The sequence below is a fragment of the Paramisgurnus dabryanus genome, chromosome 17, assembly GCF_030506205.2.
Source record: "Paramisgurnus dabryanus chromosome 17, PD_genome_1.1, whole genome shotgun sequence".
Classification (NCBI taxonomy): domain Eukaryota; kingdom Metazoa; phylum Chordata; class Actinopteri; order Cypriniformes; family Cobitidae; genus Paramisgurnus; species Paramisgurnus dabryanus.
Genome location: NC_133353.1, coordinates 19,481,874 through 19,497,850, shown reverse-complemented (window position 1 = coordinate 19,497,850; position 15,977 = coordinate 19,481,874). Strand labels below are relative to the sequence as shown.

At 39.9% G+C, this 15,977-nt stretch overlaps 1 protein-coding gene and 1 long non-coding RNA gene across 3 annotated transcripts in view; one reads left to right on the top strand and one right to left on the bottom strand.

Annotated features, from left to right (window-relative positions):
- babam2 (BRISC and BRCA1 A complex member 2) overlaps positions 1–15,977 on the top strand; it is a 409,020-nt gene that overhangs the window by 53,699 nt on the left and 339,344 nt on the right. For both annotated transcript variants that reach the window (XM_065288707.2, XM_065288706.2), the window contains one exon: positions 6,232–6,326. In XM_065288707.2, coding sequence (XP_065144779.1) covers positions 6,232–6,326 — 95 coding nt within the window. The remainder of the gene's footprint in view (positions 1–6,231; positions 6,327–15,977) is intronic.
- LOC135778381 (uncharacterized) lies at positions 170–1,807 on the bottom strand. Its single transcript, XR_010544562.2, has 4 exons — positions 1,618–1,807; positions 1,152–1,311; positions 595–674; positions 170–332 (listed from the first exon to the last, which is right to left on the bottom strand). It is a non-coding gene; the product is annotated as an uncharacterized lncRNA (long non-coding RNA).

The following is a 15,977-nucleotide window of genomic DNA, read 5'->3' as shown; positions in this document are numbered from 1 at the left end:
TGATGAAAATAAATCACAATGCATTTAAAGACAATTCATGAACAATCTATTAAATAGAATGACAATTTACACAAGTTGATTGAACATTTGTTTTGTTCAGGTATTTAAATTTAAGCATATATTTTATAAATTAAAGTCACTATGTGGTTAATGGCTGAAGGGTATTGAACATTGAAGAGAAAAAAAAAACGCAAACAGTCATTCCACAGCCTGTGATGTCAATGTCTTCCACATATTATGTTCACATTGTCCATTATAAAGTTGATACTTTCAGCTATGAGAGGATCAGGAGAGCCGTTGAACACTATGGTTGGTGTGGGACCTTTGGGTTCCTGTAAAACAAACATTTCACCTTTTAAGTGCTTTTACCAATTAACAGAAGCCATCAAATAGACTTAAAATTATCCCATAATAACACAAATAAAGTATGACAACTAGGCAAGCGACACTCAAGAACCAACAAGACTCATAATAATTGATGTGGAGCTGTATGCTATTTAAGGGTAAACAGAGTAATATTTTTATATTTGCATTGAATGTTACTTTAAATGAAGTGCCTCAAATGCTAATGAAATTACAGAAGACTATACTTACACTATTTACACAGTAAAGGAAGCTGGGATTTCCTTAAAATAATGCTTGCAATAACATAAGTGCAGCATTCCTCACCAGACCTACAAAGATACAAATTATTGTACATTAGGTACAGTAATCAATTACAGGGACATTTTACTCAACTCACTCGTTATTTCAAACGTTCACGGCTTTCTTTCTTCAGCAGAACACAAACACAAAAAAGATTTTGAAGAACGTGTGTAACCGAACAACACTGGTAGCAATTTAATGGACACAAAAACAATGCAGGTCAATGGGCACCATTGTTGTTCGATAACCACACTTTTTCACAATATCTTCTGTTGTGTCCTGCTGAAGAAAGTGACGACAATTTTCATTTGTGGGTAAACTTTAACTCTTTCTCAGCCAGCACCTCTTAATTAACAAGTTAACTCTTCAATGGCAAGGAAAAAGTTTATAATAACATTATTTTCATATTTTCACCTATACAATTTATAGGTGCTAGAACCTTTACATTGACAATGCAAATAAGGCTACTTTACACTGGGCAAAGAACAAGCATATGATGTAGTTACCTTCTGTGGTTTCCGCTGCTGTTCCAATGAGATTGGCGTAGATATGTTTTTTACTTCATTCTTTTGCACTCCTGATGATGGTTGGGGCCATTTTATTTAGAGATGTTTCCATGTTCTTCACCAAGTCTGTTCCAAACCTCATTGTCATTCCATGCAGCATCTTAAAACACAAAATCTTTATATATCCACTTTTCAGACAAACAAGTTCCTTAAAGTCTACATTAATTTGAGGTTGCAATTGACTAGTAATGTATTTTTCAAAACACAATGTTCAATAAAAAAACTGTGTGAAATATACAGAATTTAAATTAAGTCCTCAAACACTTTACAGTCTTTAATGCTAAATTCTAAATGAAATACATAAGAATTATCATTAAAGCTACAAAAAACAGATTTATTTTATTTTGCTCTTTGATGAACATTAGTGACAGAAGTCAGGTTTACGAGGTCCCTTTAAGCACCTTACCTTTTTGCATCAATGGGGTTTATATTTTAAAGCCAGTGACGTGTCATCTACTGACCATTTATTAACCATGGTTATCTGTGAGGGGAAGGAAAAAAGCATAAATTACACTTCACAAACCAAATACGCATAAAAACCTGAACACGTTTGGTTTTTAAAACATTTGAATGTTAAATGTAAGTGTCTTAACAGCTACCATCACAATTTAGCTTCAACTAGGGTTGGGAATCGTTAGAAATTTTCCGGTTCCGATTCCGGTTCTGCCTAACGATTCCGGTTCTGATTCCGGTTCCATATAATAAAAATAATGCACAATACTTAAACAATTCAATTTGTGTTTATTAATTACTGATAAAATATTTAATGTAAAATGATTAATATTTTCACTTTTTCAGTCACTAGGCCTATATCATTTATTCCTGTTGTATTCCTCGTAAGATCCTACCTGTTCAAGTGAACATGATAGCAGCAGTGGTTCTCAAACATATGATTTGAGATGTATATGCTGGAGCAAGTTTTGTCATATATCCTAAAAAGGCTGCTGTACAAGTAATCATTTTTGTATGTGCATGCGTATAGGCTTATATATAATGCTACATATATTTTGAAATATAAAAATGTAAATGAGGATCAGATATACGTTTCTTAACAAACATGCGTGTTCATATGCGCTGACTTCTTTTCGCCGGAGGCTGCTCGTCACAACATCAAGCAATGCTTAGGTTACTTAGCAACGACAGATGCTTTGGAGCGTCCACAAAAGTGGCGCGATCACGTTTTCCGCGTGGTTTTAGATGCGAACTGTGAAACAATTGAGCATAATGTGCATGGCCATTTCGGTGGGTGATGCTCGAGCCCCGGAGCAACCACGGGATCGGCGCGGCTATGTGCGTGTTTATTTTATCACTTTCATCCGTGAAACAACACACGGTTCAAGTGAGGAACCTTTTTGGGGTTATAATGTCTCCACAGTGCTGAAAACGCATGTTGCTATACTGGTAGTGCAGATTGATACTTTTTCGCAACCTTGACCAAGAATATGTTACCTCATTGTTCCGCCCCCAAGCCAGCGGGTCATCACTGATTTCGGTTTATAGCGCACTAACTCTTGAGTCTTATGTCCGTTTGCTTTCACGCGAACTTGAAGACATCTCGCTGGGTGAGACTGTACTTTATATTTTTCATAGTTTGTGAAGTGCACGGCATCGCGGGTCGCACTGTACCGTCAACAGCCCTAGAATCCACACTTTTGACTTTTAGACATGTTTAACACAAAGTATACAAAGCTTACCTCAGCAGCCCGAGTGTTTTCTGTGGTAAGCTGCGTTAATTTGGTTGCGCGAGTGACTATAAACAGCGGCTCAACGTAATTAATATTCATGAGGTAAGAGACATAAGCGCTTTGCACGTGCCTCGCATCAGAACCGCTCTTAGAACCGAAACTTAAGAATTACGTGCGGTTCCGGTTCCTTTTAAAAAACGGAACCGGTTCTGAATAAGAACCGGTTATCGGTTCCCAACCCTAGCTTCAACCCTGATAAAACACTCGTGAACAAGCGAAAAATACTCACGGAATATGTGTAAAACTGCGACAAACATTTACATATCATTTCCCTTCCACCCGGTTCCCTTGACCACGCGCTTCATTGAAATTACACTGTCTCGATTTTCGTCTCCTTACAACACACAGCTGTCTAATTGTGATTGGCAATTTAATCTAAAATGACAAAGAAATAAAGCAGGACTGTAACGTAATTCATTAAAACCCGGAACAAAATGTATTTAACAGAGCTTTTATAAAAACTGACAGTTGACGAAGCCCGTCAGTGCTTTAACGTTACCAGCAGTATTTTTTAACTGAGGTAAATATTATAAATGTAGCTTCTAGTATCACTATTTAGCACAAGACCTCTAACAAAATAAATATTAACTAATTATACTAAATATTTCAGTAATATCGTTTCAAAAATGTAGAAAGTTTACTTACCTCAGGGTACCAACAAGCAGAAATGCCGGTCCGGAGTCCGAACTCCTCAGTTTGAAAAAAATAACTGTCACCTCTCAAACTCATCTTCGCTTATGGTGCAATGCCTATATACGCCACCAGAGGGCACTTTTGCGATTATTTGTTTTAAATGCCCCTTCAGGTTAAATTGAACATTGACAATATAGAATGTACAAAATGAAGAAAACACCTGGTTATTCACCAAAAACGCAAACTGCACTGTAAGTTTCATGCTAATGTACAAACTTGCATAAAAAAACTCACAGGAAATAAATCATACAATAAATATGACTCTCTCTTTATTTGACCACAGCCTATTGACACAAAAAGGTTTGTGAATGAGTTGTGTAGGTTTGTAAATGAGTTGTGTAGGTCTGTAATTATTATGTAATCTTTAGTTTACACTTCAGTCACAAATGTGAATTATAGAACCATTTTAATAAAAATGGTTCTTTGCCCTCCAAGGGCTCTATATGGAACCCTTTTTTTGGTAAAAGGTTCTATTGGCCAAGTATAGAACCACATGGTTTTATATAGAACCTCAAGGAACCTTTTTTTAGAGTGTGGTGACGCTATTCAAAGATGTGTGTATTATAACATCTCAACAGAGTGAGTTTGGCAGCTCAAAAAGATTAGTAACAGCACTGGTGACTAGCCCTGTCACGGTAGCTACTTTTCATAGGTCAGTTAATTGCCCCAGAAATAATGGCGATAGTCGATAGTATTGTCTTTTTAAGACCATTTTATGTCACTGATTAGATAAAATAGCATAGCATAATAATGCAAGAACATCCTTTCTAAAGACACAAATTTGATTTTAAAGAATATTAATATAAAAAATATGAAATATTAATATGAAATTGGAATGAAAGAAAAATAATAATATTCTTAATTTTTAAAACATATATAAATATAATGAAATATGCATTTCAATTTTAAACAGCTAATAGTGTTTGTTCAGTATAATTCCTAGCTTTACAGGGTTAATTGCTTTAGACCAGTGTTACTCTGATCGCATCTGTGAGTATGCAACATTACGCACAGTTACGTTTATAATAGCTACACCTCAGATCCAAACACTAGATGTTATTGTTATGTTTCAGATTACTTTTTATTTGTATAGCTGTTTTCATCACCTCAGTTTTTGAACAGAGTAGACATGCTGGCTTTTTTACATTAATTTCCTCTCCCCATGTCAGAGACAGACAGAAGGCAGAAATAACAGAGGCAATCGCGATTGGCTAAAATGCTATTGACATAATTTTTTTGCCAACACCTTTAAACACTATAATATATTGCCTCTCAAACAACTACCAACGTCATGTTCACATATCGTGCAATAAGTCGATATATTCATTATCGCAACAGGCCTACCGGTGACAGCTACCGATGCTCAGATTTAAATTTTGAAGCACAACTCGAATTAAAATTAAACTAAGATCAACAAACCATAGATTAGCTCTTAACTCTGCTTAATTGAATTCTTGTTGGTGCAACCCACCCTGACTTTACAACTGAACACACCAACCTTAATCATGGTAGCCATCAATAAACTACATTTATTATAAAACAACTCTAAATACAACAGATATCAAACATATACAAAATTAACAGCATAAATAAAGCCAGTTAACACTAAGGGCCAGATTTACTAAACAGGGCAAATTAGCGCATGAGCGCAATTCCAAAAATGCGCTGATGGGAGTGGTGATATCTGCGGGTTATTTACTAAAAAAGCGCTTTTTAAATAACACAGGCGCAACAGCTGATTTCCATAATGACCAACCAATCTACTAAGAGCAGCGCAAATTAGCGCATGGTTGCAAATAAGCAGAGATGATGCTCCTGCAGGTGCATGTGATATACAGGCCGATAAATAAAGGCAGAGAGACGCGTGAACTTATCTGGTAAAATGATCCTGGAAATCCTCTCCCTTCTACCATGCAGTCTCTGATTTCTGCGATGTCTCCTCCTAGCAACAACAATTGCAGCCATTTCGAGCGCAAAATGATTTATGACATGCTTTTTTTCGGCGTTAAATAGTCGCGCAAATGCCATACATAACACATGCGCAAACATTAGTAAATCGCGTTGCGTGAATCATTTAAATAGTCTCCTCCCAAAATGTTTGCGTCTGAAAGGGAAACTCCTAGAAATGCATATGCAATCAGGTCAGTCGCAAAAAGAACTAGACCACACCTTTTCAGCGCTAATGATCCACTGCGCGTCTTTAGTAAATTCCGACATCGCTATTTACCGCCAAAATGATGGTTTACGCTGGCGCAAGCGCTTAGTAAATCTGGCCCTAAAATTGTAATTTTTTTTTCAAGTAGTTGAACCACAGAATGGAACGTGAGACAATGCATGCTGTGAATAAAAACCCTTGTTTACTTAAATATAAGTTTACTATAAAATATTTGCTCTGATTAATAGACAAACACTTAAGTCTGTTAAGTTCAACAAACTTTTGTTATGTTTTAAATTAGATTTTTTTTACAGTGTTTAAAGCACTCCAAAACTAGAAGAGTTTACAGCTTGAGTTTGACTTAAATTGGTTAAATCTAATATTGTGTATTTATATGTGTGATTAATAGAAGTCTTTATCTTCACAGGGGATATCATTTTTAATGCCAGAGAACCAGAGCTGCCCCCTGACTTTATCTTTGGAGAGGATGCTGATTTTCTGCCAGAGCCATCAGAACTCCTGGTGTGTATTAAGATTATGACTAAAATTGCTCTACATCCCAAATACAGTTTATATACTGTAGTTTTTTTCTTGATAGGTTCAAATTGCCATATCATTGAAAGAAGGAACACAACGTAGATATTTTTCTTAGATTATTATTTCAAATAATAGTCTGGTTGCAGTGTCTGTACTTTCTTATTAGTTAGTTTTAGCAGCCTTTTGAAAACAAAACAGATAGTTTATTTGATCATCAATAAACCACAAAGTTTGTTTACTTCAATCTAACCTCAGAAATGTACATAAGGAAACAGAACAATGCTGTTGTTGTAATTTAAAGTCTTTTAAGTAGTGGCACAGCAGTTGTTTTGACTTTAGAGGAGTTACTTAAATCAGATGGCTGGTATTGATATGCGTAGTCGATTAAGCAGCCAGATTTGACCTGCAAGCTGTCAGCCACTTGAACAGTGTGTTGGTAAATTACATAATGTATGCATTGTTTCTGCACTAAATGGATAGTAGAATGGCACAGTTAGCATCTTATACCTGTGTGCTGCTTGCTACAAAAGCCTAAATAGTTATTTGTCATTCATAGTTTAAAAAAAAAAATCTCATGGATCCAAACATATTTCTCACACTTTTTACAAGACTTGTTGGGAGAACGTGGTGCTGTGTACTTTTTGTGCAATATATGCTGCACATTTAGGATGGGTGTGTTTGATTTTAAATGTTTCTGTAAATGCCTAAAAGTTGGTTGTTAGAGTCGTACTTCAGTAGACTTTACTTGGTGTACTTGACAAATCTCACAGATCTATAGCATACATTAGTACATAGTGATTGTCCTAGTGTTAGCCTCTGAGATCGCCAATACAAGGTAGTATCAGGGGTGGGGCAATAGTTTACTCATTTATTTATTTCTTCATTTTTACTGATTTATGTCAAGCCACTGGATTGGTGGACAAAAAAAGAAGCTGATGTACTTTAAGGCCAGCTGGCAACACTGTTACGACCACAACTTTTTTGTCCGTAATTATCGGATCCAATTTGAGCTTTGGATGCATAAAACAATAAATGTGTGCGACTAAACCGTCTGACACACTGACCAGAAGTGATGTATTTCAGTGTGATGCAGTCAAAACACTTTGTGGAATGTGGAAATTATTGATCCTTTTTTGTTTAACTTTATCAGTAACACTTGAATCCTTTAAAAAACGATTGAGAACTTATAAGTAAATTAATAAGTATAAATACATATGTAGATTAAAGATACAATTTGTAAGATATTTGCAGTAAAATATCCAAAAACCACTAGGCCAGTGTTAAATATTTTGTTCAGCCGATTACTTTCAATATCTCTAATGTTTTCAACTACTTGTAAATCATGACAAAATTGTTATTCTAAACAGTGACACGTGGCAGAGCCTATCAGTGACATTAATATCCCCAGGGCAGAGCCTGTCAATGACATTAATTAGGGCCCGAGCACACCGGGGTGTGAGGACCCTATTGTTCTTCAAGGAGTTATTATTAGGGCCCGAGCACACCAGGGTGTGAGGACCCTATTGTTTTTGCTCCGTTTATTCTTCTTCTTCTTCTTCTTCTTCTTCTTCTTCTTCTTCTCCGAAATGGATCGCATTTTTGAGGGCCTAAACATACCCGAAAACTCATGAAAATTTGCACACGCGTCAGAAGTGGCGAAAATTTACATGTAGTATAGGCGTCAGAAGTGGGCGTGTAGAAATGGCTCAATAGCGCCACCTGCAAAATTTCAAGAGAACAGCCCCCCTACTACGAAAAACGTACAGACACGAAATTTGGTAGGGTCATCTATTACTCCAAGACCTACAAAAAAGTCTCTTGGAGCTAAGCTCTAAACCCCACAGGAAGTCAGCCATTTTGAATTTTCTCTGTCATTTTTTGACATTTCCAAGCGTCGTACTTTAACGAACTCCTCCTAGAGATTTAATCCGATCATCATCATATTTGGTCAGTATCATCTAAAGGCCTTTGCGATGCTAAATTGCGGAGCTTTTGACTTTTCATTGGAGGGCGTGTCCGTGGCGGCCTGGCAAAGTGTAATGTTTCGCCATGAAACAGGAAGCTGATGTAATTCAGGCATACATTGTCCGATCCGCCCCTGACTTCACACGTTTGATAAGGGTCCAGGCCTGAACACATCAACATGGCATAATTCAGTAACACTCATAGCGCCACCTAGAGGCAGCAGGAAATACCATGTTTGATGCTGTGACTTACTGCTCTTAGGTATTTAACCATATCAACATCATATTTCACCAGTGTAATCTCAAGACCTTGTGTGATGATAAAAAGCAACGACTTTGACTTTTCATTAAAGGGCGTGTCCGTGGCGGCCTGGCAAAGTATCGCTAAATGAATCGCATTTTGACAGGCTAAACAAGCTCAAAAAGTCATAAAACGTTGCACACACGTCAGAAGTGGCAAAAATTTACATGTGGCATAGGCGCCAGAAGTGGGCGTGCAGAAATGGCTCGATAGCGCCACCTGCAAAATTTCAAGAGAACAGCCCTGCCGCTACGAAAATCCTACAGATACGAAATTTGGTAGGGTCATATGTCACCCCAAGACCTACAAAAAAGTATCTTGGAGCGAAGCTCTAAACCTCACAGGAAGTCAGCCATTTTGAATTTTTGCTGTGATTTCTGTGCAAATTTTGTCATTTCCAGGCTTCGTACTTTAACGAACTCCTCCTAGAGATTTTGTTAGATCGTCATCATATTTGGTCAATCTCATCTAAAGGCCTTTGCGATGTTAAATTGCGGAGCTTTTGACTTTTTGTTGGAAGGTGTGTCCGTGGCGGCCTGACAAAGTTCAGCGTTTTCGCCATGAAACAGGAAGTTGTTATAACTAAGGCATACAATGTCCAATCTGCCCCACACTTCACATGTTTGATAAGGGTCTTGGCCTAAACACATTTCAATGCCAATATTCAGCTTCAGTCCTAGCGCCACCTAGAGGTAGCAGGAAATGCCTTGTTTTACGCTGTGATTCACTGTTCTCAGAGATTTAATCAAATCATTATCATATCAAGTGAGACTGATCTTAAGCCCTTTGCGATGATAAATTGCGAAGATCTTGACTTTTCGTTGAAGGGCGTGTCCGTGGCGGCCTCGCAAAGAGTGATGTTTCGCCATGAGAAAGCTGTTGTAACTCAGGCATGCAATGTCCGACCTGTCACAGACATCATACGTTTGACAAGGGTCCTGGCCTCAACACATCAATGTTACAACAATCAATTACAATATAGCGCCACCTGCTGCACAAAGGAGGTGTGGCACATCAAAGTTCCTTTGAATATCCGCCTATATTTACCCACTGAAATTTCAATCCCCCTGGTTCATTGCTTTACTAAGGCCATAGAGTGGCGGTGCACATGCGTGCGAGGGCCCTTCCATCACTGCTTGCAGTTTTAATTAGGGCCCGAGCACACCGGGGTGCGAGGACCCTATTGTTTTTGCTCGGTTTATTATTATTATTATTATTATTATTAGGGCCCGAGCACACCAGGGTGTGAGGACCCTATTGTTTTTGCTCCGTTTATTATTAGGGCCCGAGCACACCAGGGTGTGAGGACCCTATTGTTTTTGCTCCGTTTATTATTCTTCTTCTTCTTCTTCTTCTTCTTCTTCTTCTTCTTCTCCGAAATGGATCGCATTTTTGAGGGCCTAAACATACCCGAAAACTCATGAAAATTTGCACACGCGTCAGAAGTGGCGAAAATTTACATGTAGTATAGGCGTCAGAAGTGGGCGTGTAAAAATGGCTCGATAGCGCCACCTGCAAAATTTCAAGAGAACAGCCCCCCCACTACGAAAAACTTACAGATACGAAATTTGGTAGGATCATCTATTACTCCAAGACCTACAAAAAAGTCTCTTGGAGCTAAGCTCTAAACCCCACAGGAAGTCAGCCATTTTGAATTTTCTCTGTCATTTTTTGACATTTCCAAGCGTCGTACTTTAACGAACTCCTCCTAGAGATTTAATCCGATCATCATCATATTTGGTCAGTATCATCTAAAGGCCTTTGCGATGCTAAATTGCGGAGCTTTTGACTTTTCATTGGAGGGCGTGTCCGTGGCGGCCTGGCAAAATGTAATGTTTCGCCATGAAACAGGAAGCTGATGTAATTCAGGCATACATTGTCCGATCTGCCCCTGACTTCACACGTTTGATAAGGGTCCAGGCCTGAACACATCAACATGGCATAATTCAGTAACACTCATAGCGCCACCTAGAGGCAGCAGGAAATACCATGTTTGACGCTGTGACTTACTGCTCTTAGGTATTTAACCATATCAACATCATATTTCACCAGTGTAATCTCAAGACCTTGTGTGATGATAAAAAGCAACGACCTTGACTTTTTATTAAAGGGCGTGTCCGTGGCGGCCTGGCAAAGTATCGCTAAATGAATCGCATTTTGACAGGCTAAACAAGCTCAAAAAGTCATAAAACGTTGCACACACGTCAGAAGTGGCAAAAATTTACATGTGGCATAGGCGCCAGAAGTGGGCGTGCAGAAATGGCTCGATAGCGCCACCTGCAAAATTTCAAGAGAACAGCCCCGCCGCTACGAAAATCCTACAGATACGAAATTTGGTATGGTCATATATCACCCCAAGACCTACAAAAAAGTCTCTTGGAGCGAAGCTCTAAACCTCACAGGAAGTCAGCCATTTTTAATTTTTGCTGTGATTTCTGTGCAAATTTTGTCATTTCCAGGCTTCGTACTTTAACGAACTCCTCCTAGAGATTTTGTCAGATCGTCATTATATTTGGTCAATCTCATCTAAAGGCCTTTGCGATGTTAAATTGCGGAGCTTTTGACTTTTCGTTGGAAGGTGTGTCCGTGGCGGCCTGACAAAGTTCAGCGTTTTCGCCATGAAACAAGAAGTTGTTATAACTAAGGCATACAATGTCCAATCTGCCCCACACTTCACATGTTTGATAAGAGTCTTGGCCTGAACACATTTTAATGCCAATATTTAGCTTCAGTCCTAGCGCCACCTAGAGGTAGCAGGAAATGCCTTGTTTTACGCTGTGATTCACTGTTCTCAGAGATTTAATCAAATCATTATCATATCAGGTGAGACTGATCTTAAGCCCTTTGCGATGATAAATTGCGAAGATCTTGACTTTTCGTTGAAGGGCGTGTCCGTGGCGGCCTCGCAAAGAGTGATGTTTCGCCATGAGAAAGCTGTTGTAACTCAGGCATGCAATGTCCGACCTGTCACAGACATCATACGTTTGACAAGGGTCCTGGCCTCAACACATCAATGTTACAACAATCAATTACAATCATAGCGCCACCTGCTGCACAAAGGAGGTGTGGCACTTCAAAGTTCCTTTGAATATCCGCCTATATTTACCCACTGAAATTTCAATCCCCCTGGTTCATTGCTTTACTAAGGCCATAGAGTGGCGGTGCACATGCGTGCGAGGGCCCTTCCATCACTGCTTGCAGTTTTAATTAGGGCCCGAGCACACCAGGGTGTGAGGACCCTATTGTTTTTGCTCCGTTTATTCTTCTTCTTCTTCTTCTTCTTCTTCTTCTTCTTCTCCGAAATGGATCGCATTTTTGAGGGCCTAAACATACCCGAAAACTCATGAAAATTTGCACACGCGTCAGAAGTGGCGAAAATTTACATGTAGTATAGGCGTCAGAAGTGGGCGTGTAAAAATGGCTCGATAGCGCCACCTGCAAAATTTCAAGAGAACAGCCCCCCCACTACGAAAAACTTACAGATACGAAATTTGGTAGGATCATCTATTACTCCAAGACCTACAAAAAAGTCTCTTGGAGCTAAGCTGTAAACCCCACAGGAAGTCAGCCATTTTGAATTTTCTCTGTCATTTTTTGACATTTCCAAGCGTCGTACTTTAACGAACTCCTCCTAGAGATTTAATCCGATCATCATCATATTTGGTCAGTATCATCTAAAGGCCTTTGCGATGCTAAATTGCGGAGCTTTTGACTTTTCATTGGAGGGCGTGTCCGTGGCGGCCTGGCAAAGTGTAATGTTTCGCCATGAAACAGGAAGCTGATGTAATTCAGGCATACATTGTCCGATCTGCCCCTGACTTCACACGTTTGATAAGGGTCCAGGCCTGAACACATCAACATGGCATAATTCAGTAACACTCATAGCGCCACCTAGAGGCAGCAGGAAATACCATGTTTGACGCTGTGACTTACTGCTCTTAGGTATTTAACCATATCAACATCATATTTCACCAGTGTAATCTCAAGACCTAGTGTGATGATAAAAAGCAACGACCTTGACTTTTCATTAAAGGGCGTGTCCGTGGCGGCCTGGCAAAGTATCGCTAAATGAATCGCATTTTGACAGGCTAAACAAGCTCAAAAAGTCATAAAACGTTGCACACACGTCAGAAGTGGCAAAAATTTACATGTGGCATAGGCGCCAGAAGTGGGCGTGCAGAAATGGCTCGATAGCGCCACCTGCAAAATTTCAAGAGAACAGCCCCGCCGCTACGAAAATCCTACAGAAACGAAATTTGGTAGGGTCATATATCACCCCAAGACCTACAAAAAAGTCTCTTGGAGCGAAGCTCTAAACCTCACAGGAAGTCAGCCATTTTTAATTTTTGCTGTGATTTCTGTGCAAATTTTGTCATTTCCAGGCTTCGTACTTTAACGAACTCCTCCTAGAGATTTTGTCAGATCGTCATCATATTTGGTCAATCTCATCTAAAGGCCTTTGCGATGTTAAATTGCGGAGCTTTTGACTTTTCGTTGGAAGGTGTGTCCGTGGCGGCCTGACAAAGTTCAGCGTTTTCGCCATGAAACCGGAAGTTGTTATAACTAAGGCATACAATGTCCAATCCACCCCACACTTCACATGTTTGATAAGAGTCTTGGCCTGAACACATTTCAATGCCAATATTCAGCTTCAGTCCTAGCGCCACCTAGAGGTAGCAGTAAATGCCTTGTTTTATGCTGTGATTCACTGTTCTCAGAGATTTAATCAAATCATTATCATATCAGGTGAGACTGATCTTAAGCCCTTTGCGATGATAAATTGCGAAGATCTTGACTTTTCATTGAAGGGCGTGTCCGTGGCGGCCTCGCAAAGAGTGATGTTTCTCCATGAGAAAGCTGTTGTAACTCAGGCATGCAATGTCCGACCTGTCACAGACATCATACGTTTGACAAGGATCCTGGCCTCTACACATCAATGTGACAACAATCAAATACAATCATAGCGCCACCTGCTGCACAAAGGAGGTGTGGCACTTCAAAGTTCCTTTGAATATCCGCCTATATTTACCCACTGAAATTTCAATCTCCCTGGTTCATTGCTTTACTAAGGCCATAGAGTGGCGGTGCACATGCGTGCGAGGGCCCTTCCATCACTGCTTGCAGTTTTAATTATTATTCTTCTTTTTCTTCTTCTTCTTCTTCTTCTTCTCCGAAATGGATCACATTTTTGAATGCCTAAACATACCCGAAAACTCATGAAAATTTGCACACGCGTCCGAAGTGGCGAAAATTTACATGTAGTATAGGCGTCAGAAGTGGGCGTGTAGAAATGGCTCAATAGCGCCACCTGCAAAATTTCAAGAGAACAGCCCCCCTACTACGAAAAACGTACAGACACGAAATTTGGTAGGGTCATCTATTACTCCAAGACCTACAAAAAAGTCTCTTGGAGCTAAGCTCTAAACCCCACAGGAAGTCAGCCATTTTGAATTTTCTCTGTCATTTTTTGACATTTCCAAGCGTCGTACTTTAACGAACTCCTCCTAGAGATTTAATCCGATCATCATCATATTTGGTCAGTATCATCTAAAGGCCTTTGCGATGCTAAATTGCGGAGCTTTTGACTTTTCATTGGAGGGCGTGTCCGTGGCGGCCTGGCAAAGTGTAATGTTTCGCCATGAAACAGGAAGCTGATGTAATTCAGGCATACATTGTCCGATCCGCCCCTGACTTCACACGTTTGATAAGGGTCCAGGCCTGAACACATCAACATGGCATAATTCAGTAACACTCATAGCGCCACCTAGAGGCAGCAGGAAATACCATGTTTGATGCTGTGACTTACTGCTCTTAGGTATTTAACCATATCAACATCATATTTCACCAGTGTAATCTCAAGACCTTGTGTGATGATAAAAAGCAACGACCTTGACTTTTCATTAAAGGGCGTGTCCGTGGCGGCCTGGCAAAGTATCGCTAAATGAATCGCATTTTGACAGGCTAAACAAGCTCAAAAAGTCATAAAACGTTGCACACACGTCAGAAGTGGCAAAAATGTACATGTGGCATAGGCGCCAGAAGTGGGCGTGCAGAAATGGCTCGATAGCGCCACCTGCAAAATTTCAAGAGAACAGCCCCGCCGCTACGAAAATCCTACAGATACGAAATTTGGTAGGGTCATATGTCACCCCAAGACCTACAAAAAAGTCTCTTGGAGCGAAGCTCTAAACCTCACAGGAAGTCAGCCATTTTGAATTTTTGCTGTGATTTCTGTGCAAATTTTGTCATTTCCAGGCTTCGTACTTTAACGAACTCCTCCTAGAGATTTTGTCAGATCGTCATCATATTTGGTCAATCTCATCTAAAGGCCTTTGCGATGTTAAATTGCGGAGCTTTTGACTTTTCGTTGGAAGGTGTGTCCGTGGCGGCCTGACAAAGTTCAGCGTTTTCGCCATGAAACAGGAAGTTGTTATAACTAAGGCATACAATGTCCAATCTGCCCCACACTTCACATGTTTGATAAGAGTCTTGGCATGAACACATTTCAATGCCAATATTCAGATTCAGTCCTAGCGCCACCTAGAGGTAGCAGGAAATGCCTTGTTTTACGCTGTGATTCACTGTTCTCAGAGATTTAATCAGATCATTATCATATCAGGTGAGACTGATCTTAAGCCCTTTGCGATGATAAATTGCGAAGATCTTGACTTTTCGTTGAAGGGCGTGTCCGTGGCGGCCTCGCAAAGAGTGATGTTTCGCCATGAGAAAGCTGTTGTAACTCAGGCATGCAATGTCCGACCTGTCACAGACATCATACGTTTGACAAGGGTCCTGGCCTCAACACATCAATGTTACAACAATCAATTACAATCATAGCGCCACATGCTGCACAAAGGAGGTGTGGAACTTCAAAGTTCCTTTAAATATCCGCCTATATTTACCCACTGAAATTTCAATCCCCCTGGTTCATTGCTTTACTAAGGCCATAGAGTGGCGGTGCACATGCGTGCGAGGGCCCTTCCATCACTGCTTGCAGTTTTAATTAGGGCCCGAGCACACCAGGGTGTGAGGACCCTATTGTTTTTGCTCCGTTTATTAGGGCCCGAGCACACCAGGGTGTGAGGACCCTATTGTTTTTGCTCCGTTTATTATTATTATTCTTCTTTTTCTTCTTCTTCTTCTTCTTCTTCTCCGAAATGGATCACATTTTTGAATGCCTAAACATACCCGAAAACTCATGAAAATTTGCACACGCGTCAGAAGTGGCGAAAATTTACATGTAGTATAGGCGTCAGAAGTGGGCGTGTAAAAATGGCTCGATAGCGCCACCTGCAAAATTTCAAGAGAACAGCCCCCCCACTACGAAAAACTTACAGATACGAAATTTGGTAGGATCATCTATTACTCCAA